This window comes from Penaeus japonicus, unplaced genomic scaffold, assembly GCF_977035675.1.
Source record: "Penaeus japonicus unplaced genomic scaffold, GWHDUDI00000001_assembly GWHDUDI00000035, whole genome shotgun sequence".
Taxonomy (NCBI): Eukaryota; Metazoa; Arthropoda; class Malacostraca; order Decapoda; family Penaeidae; genus Penaeus; species Penaeus japonicus.
The window spans coordinates 15,044,183-15,056,014 of NW_028234437.1; the positions used below are offsets into that span (position 1 = coordinate 15,044,183).

The 11,832-nt window shown below is 35.7% G+C and overlaps 1 protein-coding gene across 2 annotated transcripts in view; it reads left to right on the top strand.

Annotated features, from left to right (window-relative positions):
- Cad99C (cadherin 99C) overlaps positions 1 to 11,488 on the top strand; it is a 72,591-nt gene extending 61,103 nt beyond the window's left edge. For both annotated transcript variants that reach the window (XM_043012485.2, XM_043012484.2), the window contains 15 exons: positions 223 to 423; positions 653 to 802; positions 1,009 to 1,170; positions 3,948 to 4,064; positions 4,213 to 4,462; positions 4,716 to 4,864; positions 5,052 to 5,192; positions 5,291 to 5,515; positions 5,683 to 5,791; positions 5,929 to 6,079; positions 6,216 to 6,321; positions 7,482 to 7,621; positions 7,773 to 7,881; positions 8,021 to 8,135; positions 9,273 to 11,488. In XM_043012485.2, coding sequence (XP_042868419.1) covers positions 223 to 423; positions 653 to 802; positions 1,009 to 1,170; positions 3,948 to 4,064; positions 4,213 to 4,462; positions 4,716 to 4,864; positions 5,052 to 5,192; positions 5,291 to 5,515; positions 5,683 to 5,791; positions 5,929 to 6,079; positions 6,216 to 6,321; positions 7,482 to 7,621; positions 7,773 to 7,881; positions 8,021 to 8,135; positions 9,273 to 9,607 — 2,460 coding nt within the window. In that variant the 3' untranslated portion in view covers positions 9,608 to 11,488. The remainder of the gene's footprint in view (positions 1 to 222; positions 424 to 652; positions 803 to 1,008; positions 1,171 to 3,947; positions 4,065 to 4,212; positions 4,463 to 4,715; positions 4,865 to 5,051; positions 5,193 to 5,290; positions 5,516 to 5,682; positions 5,792 to 5,928; positions 6,080 to 6,215; positions 6,322 to 7,481; positions 7,622 to 7,772; positions 7,882 to 8,020; positions 8,136 to 9,272) is intronic.
- Positions 11,489 to 11,832: the final 344 nt, after the last annotated feature.

Genomic DNA, 11,832 nt, shown 5'->3' on the forward strand with positions numbered 1-11,832 from the left:
TATCCATATATATTTAGCTCAATGTACTCACAATTTTACAAGATGCATGGAATAAGAAACTAATAATACTGTTATTACATAAACACAAATTTTAGAGATTTGAGATTTGTGGGATATTTAAACAATTTAAAAAGTTTGTTAGTTAGCATTGGTGTCAATATAACAAGTAATAAACCTTAAACTCCTACTTGTTGCATCTTAATAAAAATTGAATTTCATCAGGTGCATTACTTAGTGGTGACAGCAAAAGATGGAGCAGCTGACCCACGTATCTCAACTGCTACTGTGACTGTACTAGTCAGTGATATTGGAGATGAGCCACCTATCTTCACTCAGCAAGTTTATGAAGCATTAGTGCCAGAAAATGCACCTGATACTTTAGTTGCCACAGTAGCTGCCACTGATCCAGACACCAGGCCTGATGTGAGTAACTTGTTGGTAATTAACATTTGGTATTTAAGAGAAAACTTTAACAACTGATCCATGCATGATATTGAAGATGCTAAACAAACTTTGCTGTCATTTTACTCTTAGAGACTCTAAAATCACTCCTATTGCAGTCTTTAAAAATACTGATTCTGCTTTCCAAATATGTGTGAGAAATCTTTATGTAGAAAGTTTTGAGTACACATTTTAAATGATTTTTCCACAGATTACATATGTGCTGGTTAATGGTGATGCACAATTATTTAATATTGAGCCAGAATCAGGTCGTATTACTACAACACGAGGTTTGGACTATGAGCAGGCTCCACGTCATACAATTGTTGTTGGTACTCTTGAAAACCCAGAAGGCCCACAGGTAAGCTTGTATAGCTACAGTCCTTTGTGAAAATAAAAGTACCAAAAGACTAAATATAATCTTTACTAAGGAGCATAGAACATACTCATAAAATTATGAAAGACAAATGAAAATATATCTTACTTTAATTTTCTTTTTCCTCCAATAAAGTTTTTTTTTTTATAATATATTAATTTCATAAGATTTACAAAGTCAATCTTCTATAGGCCACCTGTTCAGTACTAGTGGAAGTAGAAGACAAGAACGACAACCCACCTATCTTCAGCGCACCAATCCCTCCTCTGACAATTCCTGAGGCTTCTCCACCTGGCACCCTTGTGGCCACTGCTCTTGCCACTGATGCTGATGGGACCAAACCAAATAGTCAGGTGAGATATATCAAATTTAGAAAGCATTCAGCTGGAATTTAACTGATATAGGGCTTTGTGATTATCTGATGAAATTGAGAAACCGGGTGTATGAGATTTTTTAAATTGTACAAAATGCTTTTATAGTTAGTCATTCAGGAAAGTTTTGATTAACATTATATATTTTTGTTTATTAAAAGATATATCATAAATAGAATAGTAAGCTTTGAAATGCTAGGAGAGTGGGGATGATAAGGATAAGGATAAGCCAGATTTGCGGAGCAGATGCTACGCTGGGCTTGTATGCACTGACACGAGCCCACCTGTGTCAGTGTGTGCTGACTCGTGAGAGAATGTGCCAACGAGTGTTGACTCGATCTGAGCTTAGTCCTTACCCAACGCAGTGTCCAGCTACGCCAGTAACCGCCAGGTGACAGTGGAAGCTCACGAGCTTGGACAGGGCTCGGTCCTCTGACCACGGGGATGTGAAGTCGACACGCTACCATTGAGCTACCAGACAGCTAGCGGGGATGATTTGGACTACACATCTTATGAACTGTTTTTGGAAACAAGTGTAGTTAAAATGTTGCCAAATAACAACCTATCCAATAGGCGCGGTAACATTCATGCCGAACCATCGCTGTATGGCGAAAATGCCAAATATTTCCAGATTTTTATTTTATGTTGTCTCATTCAGCCGTTTAAAGAGTATTTTTAAAGGCAGTTTACAACAAAAGTTATGGAACAATGAAGTAAGATTATAATGGATAGTATATTACATATTTTGAGACTCCAGATCATGCATGAAAATGTAAAACAAATACCACCATATGTAGCTTTGATAAATGGGTGATAAATAATTGTTTGAATCCTTTGGCTTGGATTATATTTACTTTTTAACTCGTAAGGAACTGAATATACTAAGTGTTTGACATTAAAAATATTCAAACAAGACCAAAAAGTGTATTGGATGTATTTTTATATTCTTTCTAAGGACAGACTGGTAACTAAAGGCTATTAAAGTATATAGTCACACTCAGAGTAATACATTCAAATTTGTTTAGATTGGATGGGGAGCAAGTGGTCTCTTCAGAGAAAACTGAAGTAAATCAAGTCGGTAACTCATGTAAAACAAGAAAATACCTGAGTTTAGTTTATTTACAGTGATAACCTGTAATTTTAGCAAATAATGTGTGTTGTGATATCAATTTTCAACACATTTTCCATGCTTTAAATAGTATGATGTTCGGGTCGCTCTGTGAGCGTGACGTGCTTAAGCTCCGCCCACGAAGTTGAAATGATTTCAGGACTGTGACGCTGCAGATAAAGCCAAATAAATAAATAAAAATAATTCAGTAGTACATTTTAATAATTTATGTAAGTGATACAGTTTTGTTCTTTTGCAATATCACAAGGCACTTCTGTGTGTGTGTGGGGGGGGGGAATGTCATGATAATTTGTGTACAAATAAATAAGGTTTGATTAAGTTATTAGCCGTGCACATAGTTGGTAATAAAATGGGAGATTAATGCTGAAAACCTTTTTTATTTGAGTGGTTGTAGAGGAAAAATGTATAAATTGCATATATAAATCAGAGCCAAGGTCTATCACCAAATGTGTCCGGTCAAGTCACTTGACGTGGGTCACTTTGAATCATCATTGTTCATACTAACTGAATCAGACCATAACTCCGTACTAGGGCTGATTTCGAGGAATGTGGATGTTTATCATCTCGCTGAGTTAGCTGTTTTTCAACACCTCGTTTCTTCTAAAGTGCGTCTGTCTATAAAATAAAGAGAATCGGCATCTGAAATCATCCCATATCCATCGTTCTGAGAATTTTAAACTTGCTAATCATAAAACATACAGAAAGGACCATCCTGATTATATATTTACTTAACACAGCTTTCTGAAATGAACAATTTTGTCATAGCGATAGGAAAATGCCAAATATTCAATTAATTATCCAATTATTCTTAGGTTTGTCCACATCACAAACCAAACTCTATCCCTTACCATTCGGCTTGGCTTCTGATAGTTCTGTTTTCCCACACTTCTGGTGACTTGTAATCCATAATGTCAAATAGGTAAGGTGTGGCTTTGAACTTCAAATATATGAAATATAAATAAAAACACTTGTAAAATGGACACTTAAAAGAAATAAAACAGAACTGGAAAAAGTAATAGGTCTCTTGAAGTAAACTTCTTAATATGCCCACTTGCATTTTGTCAGTACTCTAGTTGCTTCAACTCGCCATGTTTAACGTTTTTAAAGAAAATGAAAGTGGCAATTCAAGGCGCCATGATGCTTGTAGACTATGCGATTTGACTCATTTAGTGTTAACACAATTTGAGGCTGTAATTCAGTAGGCCAACTTAGGTAAGCTTTTAATATGCCCACTTGCATTTTGTCAGTACTCTAGTTGCTTCAACTCGCCAGGTCAAAGTCGAGTTGGTTGTAGAGAAGTAGTCCATAGTTGGGTCAACTTTCTTGAAATAGGCCATATGTAGATCAGCTACAGTTCAATAGACCATAAGTGGGCTAGTAGCAGTAGTTCGATAGGTCATATTTGGATCATTTCTAACTAATTTTGCCATAAGTGGGTCAACTGTAGTTCAGTAACCCAAAGTCAGTTTAGCTCTAATTCAGTAATTTAAGGTGGGTTAGCTGTAAGTCAATAGGCCAAAAGTGGGTCAGCTGTGGTTCATATGATTTGATGTTTCTAATGTATATAACTAGAATACATTACACTATTTCTAATATAAACTGATGCCCTTCTATTTTTATGTATTTGCAGCTGGAATACGAACTACTTGGATATGGTGTAGCGACTGATTACTTTGCCATTGACAAAGACTCAGGAGTTATAACTATAAAAGCAGATCTTCAACCCGAATTGGAGTCAGATTTTGAGGTAAAACACTGATTCCTTGTCATGTATTTGTCTTATAATAAATGCTGCACTGCTCATAATGATCATATTCAGCCTAGCAGTTGCTTTTCAAAATTCTATGGGAAATTGGTAACTGTAACTAAAGACTGATATTTTTTTCTTCTAACAGTTGGAAATTGTAGCAAGAGATTTAGGTAGTCCCCAGCTCAGCACCACCTCGACTACTTCGGTGTCGGTGGAACGCCCTGGTGCGGAACCAAGTGTACCTAAAGCCTGGACTACATTTTCTGATACTGAATATAATGCAGAAGTTAAAGAGGATACAACTGTAGGGGCACTGGTGCATAAGCTAACTATCATTAATAAACCTGATTTGATAGGACATCTCCGTTGTGCTATACTGGATGGCAACAAAAATGGTAAGGGTATGAAGATAATTCGGTTATATATGAAGATTTGTGTACTTGCATTCTATTTATATAATGCTTCGTTTGGCAGCTAATATACGAGTATTTTTAAGCACAGATGAATTTATTTGATATAGACACAAGTGAGCATATCCATCTGCATGTAAACATTTTCATTGACATGACCCTCAGGATTTTATATGATTCTTCATGCTGGTGTATTCCTCATATTGATAATCTGTATGAATATTTTTTTCTCTTGTAGGATTATTTCATGTAGATGTGACAGCTGAACGTCATTGTGGACTTTTTGTGAAAGCCCCTCTTGACTACGAGACAGAAAAACATTTCACTCTCTCTGTGGCGCTTCAATTACCTACTGCTCCGCCGGAAACCGAGAACAGGGTTGCAAAAGTTGGTAGACACTTCATATGTTCTAATTTATATTGAAATTTTAACATTTCATATCAATATGTAAATGTTAAAAATGCTTAATGGATCTTTCAATAATTGAATAAGAAAATTGAATTCATGACTGTATATAAAATGTACAACAGGTGGTATTTTGATAGGAACGATTAGATATTTTTCACGTTTACAGGTACACGTAAATGTGATAGATGTGAATGATAACAAGCCAGAGTTTGTTTTCACTCCACCTTACAGTGACTTTACGCATTCCACCTATTATGCCTTCGTTTCTGAAAATGCTCCAATTTCATCAACTGTCCTACACGTTACAGTAAGTGATGTAAAGAGTAGTTGGAAAAAAGCTATATTACTGTGACTGGCTGCCTGCATTATTAGATATAGAAAAATTATCATTCTCAAATTTTATAGGCCACAGATAAAGACTCTGGTGACTTTGGGACTGTTCAGTACAAGTTGGTGCCCAAGAGTAACCGCGGGGGGTTCTTCCATTTGGAGCCAAATGGAATTCTCAAAACGGAAAAGGAATTGTCTTCTGTGTCTCCCTCGCTGCTGCCATTCAATCTAACTGTTGTTGCAAGTGACAATCCACATGGAAGTGAGGGAGAGTCACATTCCACGTCAGTTCCTGTTATTGTAAGTTCTTTTTTTATAATGTATTTATTTATTTGCTGTATGTTTTAATACAAGATTTAAAATACATTATGACATTCCTCATAAAGTGAGTGAAAAACCATGTTCGAATATTGCCATACTCTGTTGGTAATTTTGTTATTATACGTATTTATCTCAATCCATTCCAGGTGAATCTGGTGCAGGAGAGCCATCGTCTTGTTTTGGTTGTGGAAGCCTCTCCTAACCGAGTCAAGGACAGCAAGGACAAATTGGTTGCTGTCTTGCAAGAGCATTCCAGTTAGTATCTGTATATTGAGTTAGTAGGCATATTTTACTTCCGCAGTTTTATAGCTATGTATCTGTTTATATCATTGGTTGTTGTAGTTAAGGCTTGGAAGATAAAGATTTACCAAAGGCAATTTATGATGTTTCAGATAAAATCGTAGGTATTGAAAGAGTGGAGTCAAAGCGATTTATTGGTAACTACAGCATTAAAAGTGATACCAACAGTACAGATGTGTGGTTCCATGTTGTTGATCCACTCACTGGTAGACTCTTAGAAAGAAAGCATCCTGCTATTGAACAGTAAGTCCTGAAGGCATCCGTTTTGAAATGATCTAGTCATTATTATTCTTTGATACAATTTGTGCTAAAAACTACTGTAATGATGAACATTGCCCATAGTTTATTATTTTAATGTACGCTGGTTGTATTTCGGCAGGTTCACTGTAGAAGACACAGGGAGAAACGAACTGCTATATCATGTGACAGCAGCGCTCAATGGAACAAGAGCTACAGAAATCCGATCTCCATTAATTATACAACCTGTTAGTATTTTACCAGAATTACCTTTGTGTTGCTTATATATATGAGAAATATGTTTTAAAATGATATGGAAATTACCCCTTTTTGCCCGAGAGATCTGGTACTTAATTGACCAGGGTAGTGGTATGGCACTTCCAAGTACGAGGCAAGAAAGAGAAGAAGGAGGAGGCACAACTGCCGTCACAGTTACTTATCAAGATACCATAGGGAAGAAGGAGGACAGATATGGTAGAAGCACAACGAGTGGGGAATAAGAATGCAAAACGATAAAATAATGGGAAGGAAGAAAACTCATCTTGCCTTAGAAAAGCTAGTCGCTTTCACAGTCATTACTGGCGGCCGTATAATTGCTTCAGCATCCCCGCCACTCCTACAGTATTAAAATGATGGAAACGCCTGCAGTGTAATAATATTGACGCACATGCGCGCATACACGCACACTCACACATTTATATATATTATATACATATATATACATATATATAAATATATATATGTATATATGTATGTATATATATATATATAATGTATGTGTGTGCGTGTGTGTGTGTGTGTGTGCGCGCGTGTGCGTGTGCGTGTGTGTGTGTGTGTATGTGTATGTGTATGTGTATGTGTGTGTGTGTGTGTGTACGCTATGTATTACAAATGTATATAAAAGTGTATACTACATAAGAGCAAATATGTGTGCGAGTATATAATTGTATTGATTTTTTCTTTTCTTTTTTTTTTGTTACTGATTTAGATTTTAATAATATTGAAAGATCTACATTTTCATTTCACTCTTTAAACATTACTTGGCAGCTTAATTTTCACAAATCGTTTTATTCAACGTCAAAAAGCAGCGGCTATACATTTGTCACCTTGTCCCTCGCTAACACGGTACCAGCCTTTTCCCGAACTTGAGGACGTCTAGTTATACGACCGCGAAAGGCAGGGTAGTCTTCACTCTTCCCATGGGATGATAAAAGGACCCTACTTTTAGTTTTTGATGAGAAGACCGGTAGCCACCACTGAGAAAAGCAGTAACTCTGGAGGGATTCCATGTGGTTCAATAATCATTATTACCTGTTCTTCCTTCCAGTCGTCGAGGAACCAGAAAAAATATATTTATGAATGTGCAAATTTAAAGATATTTTTTTACTTTATCTGTTCCACTGCTTAGGTTGTTGAGTCAACCGTTAAGCCACCAGTAAGAAAAGCCGTAACTCTGGAGGGATACCATGTTGCTCTGATAGTGCTTGCTGGAATCATAGCAGTGCTTGGTCTAATTGGCATATGTTACATATGTATACAGTGGAAGAGGTAAGATTCATCAGTATTTTGAGCATTGTTAAATCTGGCGCAGTGTAGATATTTAAATACATTTCATGCTGCATAAAGAGTGGAATCCATTGCAGCCACAATATTTGCTGTCTTTGAAAAACATTACCCATTTGCAAACTCGATTTTGTAGATATGTGAGGCATCGAAGTGAAGCAGAGAAAGCAGTGGTTGTTGTGGCACCTCCCTATGAGCGAGTGGGTTCAGTTATTGAACCGGTTGCTAAGGAGTATGAAGTACAGGTATATTACGAGAGAACACTCATGCAATAGTAAGGCGTGAGATATGTGAACATTTACTTTGTATATGCAAAAACAAAAATTGAAATACAGCCCGTAACAGATGAATACATTTATTTTAATGCAAATGTTCTTGTCATAGGTTTTGCACATGAGTGTTCCAATGGATGATGATTCTGTTCAGGAAGTTCCTGTAGATCCTAGACCATCTCATCACTTCTCCATGGATAATGTATCATACATTACCAAACAGCAGTGTAAGTTGCTCAAGTTGTGTATGACCATGAAACTTTTTATAGTGATTCCCAAATCCAGTAGGCACATCGCAAGCATGAAAACTAGAAGTGTTTAGCACAACACCCACTTTGGTTTTATGATATAGGGTATTTAAAGTTATCAAAGGCGTATTACATGCCCATCTGTAAACCATAATTTACCTTACCAAACATGGGCATAATCAAAAGAACGGACTGAGGCACCGTGAGTTTGAATGGGAAAGTTTACGCATATTTTCTTTAAAAAGGTTTTTTCTTTTATTTGGCCATGCTCGTGCATTGTTTCTTAGTTCTCTGTATATACAAGGGTTTAGAAGTATATTCATATATCATTGTTGAAAGATGTAACTACAATAATCACAGGCAAGTAAAAGTAAGAATGAGTTAAGAGAAAGAAAAGGGGGTTTAGGAAGAGCGGTCTTCTTTCCTTGATCAGGACTCGTGTTCAGAATTCGTTTACCATTTTTTTAAGAAAATGTACTTAAACAAGTAATGTATATTGTAAAATACGCTTTTATAAATATTAATATTTTTTCAATGAATATAGGAAACATTAGTGTGAAACATGGCCATGAAATGTTAAGTCATCATCCCCATTGTTATTGTTGTTGTTTCTACAGTTTTTCCCATAATTCACCCTATGCCTGGCGGTCCATTCACTAGCCAGTCAGCATCTATAGAAACCAAAGACCTCATCAGCCAAATTTTGAGTGCATTGATAGATTGTCTCTCAAAAAACGCCTTAAAACGATGACGTAAAAAGTTCCAACGCGGTGGGTGTTTATAGATATTGTTAAAGACGGCAATAGCTACGTTCTTAAAAATAAAAGGATACATTTTCACTACGAATGTTTTAGTAGTGACCAGTTTGCCCACTTGTTCCCTTGTTTCCTCTTTCATGTCATGAAGAGCAACACTATAAGAAACATTTTACAGACTTTGTTGATTTAGTTTGCATCTCCAATACAAAATACTTGAATGAAATTAAACAAAGACCTTATGATACTCAAACTGGGGAGCAAAATTATTTGGTAGAACTTTAAGTTATTCTAGGAGACTGATCAGCAATCTTTTCTTAAATATACTTTTCTCTAGAACGACCAAATTTCCCCTCTACAGCAGTGAGTGAGGATGGCAGCACAATCAGCAGCACAGAGATGGAGGGTGTCATGGGGGGACACATGGGCATCAGAAGGATGTCCCCTCTTAGCCATCATGGCAACACCCTGGGAATGGAGTGGGATACCCCACCAGGTCAGCGTCACATGCAACACATTGCCGCCATGGCGGCTTCGACTCCGGCTGGAAGAAATCCGGCATATGAGCATTTTGCAGATGATGACGAGGATGTTGGAGAAGGACCGTTGAGTGTGAGTGCGACCAACGAAAATGTCATGTTTGGACGAAGAGGCATAACGGATCCTTCCCCTGTGCAGACGACAACTGAACTTTAAAAGGGCTGTAAAAAGAGCATTCATAATTTACAGAATCATACTTCTTTTAGAGGTTGACGATTAGGAATTGATGAATTATTTTCTAGATTATTTGCATCAGGTATGTGTACCATGAAATTAAATTAGAAAATACACCTAGAACAAGAATAGAAATGACATATTTAGGTATTTATTTATACATTGTTACTATTTAATTATTTTAGTAATGGTTTTTTTCATGCAATTGTTCATGCCTGATAATTTGCTCATTTCTAATATGGTTTCATATATTTTACTTTTAGGAAACTCATAGGACTGGAATTCCACTCATTAATTTATAATAAGTTGATATTACGTGCAATAGACATCCGATTCTATACTCTGATATTGCTTTGATATACTGATTCAGAAAACTAAAATCAGTTAAATTTTTGTCAAATTCTCATTTGCTGAACATTATACTGTGCATGTAAAACATTATAACAGTTGGAGACATACTACACTTATACACATATACACACACATATATGTATAAAGATAGATACAGATGGATACATATACAAAGGGAAAAAATCACAAAAGAAAAATTAGCAAATTCAAATGCTGTCTCTTTCAACACAGTTCAGCTAGTCAACATTTTCAGCATTCTTCAATCAGTCTTAAGGATAGGGTATAGCTTTGGTTTAGAATACAGTAATCTTGATTGCATTTTTTATATTCCTTGGAGAATATGAACAAAATCTCAGCAAGTGAAACCTCAGGGTCTACAGGATTTACTTTTTACATAGAATTGGATGCCTATCTTGGACAGTTTATCAGTTACCACATTATTGCTCCTGTTATTGATTTTTACAGACAGCATTGGGTAGTGATTCAAGTCTCCATGAGAGAAAGCTGTCACCGGTAACTGCTCTTACGTGTAATTTCTATGAAAAAAATATTTCTCAACAAGCTGATAGTAAGAAAAACTAAGAACCTATATCTTTTAGCACTGGTGATACAGTTGATAATATGATTAGAAAGTAAGGGATGAATATATATCTAACTAACACAACTTAGTAGTAGAGTCTTGTTTCTAGTTTTTATATTTGTTATATGTCACATCTAGAAGTCAGTGGTTGATAACAGTAATGTTACTCATTTACTGTAATTATAACATCTCTCTAAATAAGGCTCCTTTATCAATGTATCTCTTCCTCAGATAATTAGGCAACCATTATTTATTTTCATCTGTCACAACTGCTGATGTAAGAATTATAGTGCTGAGCCTCAAAATTAATTGTTTTCGTACTCTCATCACTGTGCAGTAATACTGAATGTCAGCAATATCTTATAAACTGATGACATAGAGTGAGACCGTTAGCTTTTGTACATATTCTCTTCAAAGTATTTCATTACTTATATTCTCTTAGTATACTGCATTATGTACAGTAAATTGAGTCATATTATCATGAGGTTCTAGTTTTTTAATCGAACAATTCCTGTGTATTATTGTTATATAAAGTGGTCTAAACCCTATATATTTGTAAATATTAGTTAGGCATTGGTTGTGTAATATGATGATATGATTACAAGGCTTAAGATCTTAATAATGAATAATGTGAATGTGATTGGCTATCTAGTTTAGTGGCCTATCTTGTTGTAATGTAGAATATTTTGCAATATTTATGTTTATAAATCTAATATTTTGGTTTGATCATAATAGGTCCAATCACATTCCCCATACGGATCCATTTGCATAAGACGTAATCTATTGAGAAGTATCGGCATCTTTTTCTCATTCTTTGAAACGCAGGTTGTGCCAACGTAATCCTTACTGTCGAACTGATTTTCTTGTGAAAAAGTTGTTGTAATAAATCCTGGGTAGAACTATTATGTTTTTTAATAAAAATGTGTATATTATTTTATGTTGTTTTTCCATTCCCTTGAAGTTTGCTGATATGGTAAAGTAAGAAATTATGATTATAAATTACATTCAGGTCAATAACTTAACTATCATTTGTGTAATAGTGTTATTACCTTAAGCTAACAAAGCCAAGACAATGTTTCATGAAATTACTGAAAAATAATTAATCTAGATATGATGTAATTCTGCGGTTTGGGTCGCAGTGGAAAACAAATGTTCTTACTTCCGTGGGGCCCGGAGCCCAATAGCAGTCCTTCGCTATTATATTTATCTTCTTTCTTTGACCTTGTCTGAGGAACATGTGTTCAACTTTTTCGAGTTGGACATGAAGTCCGGAACA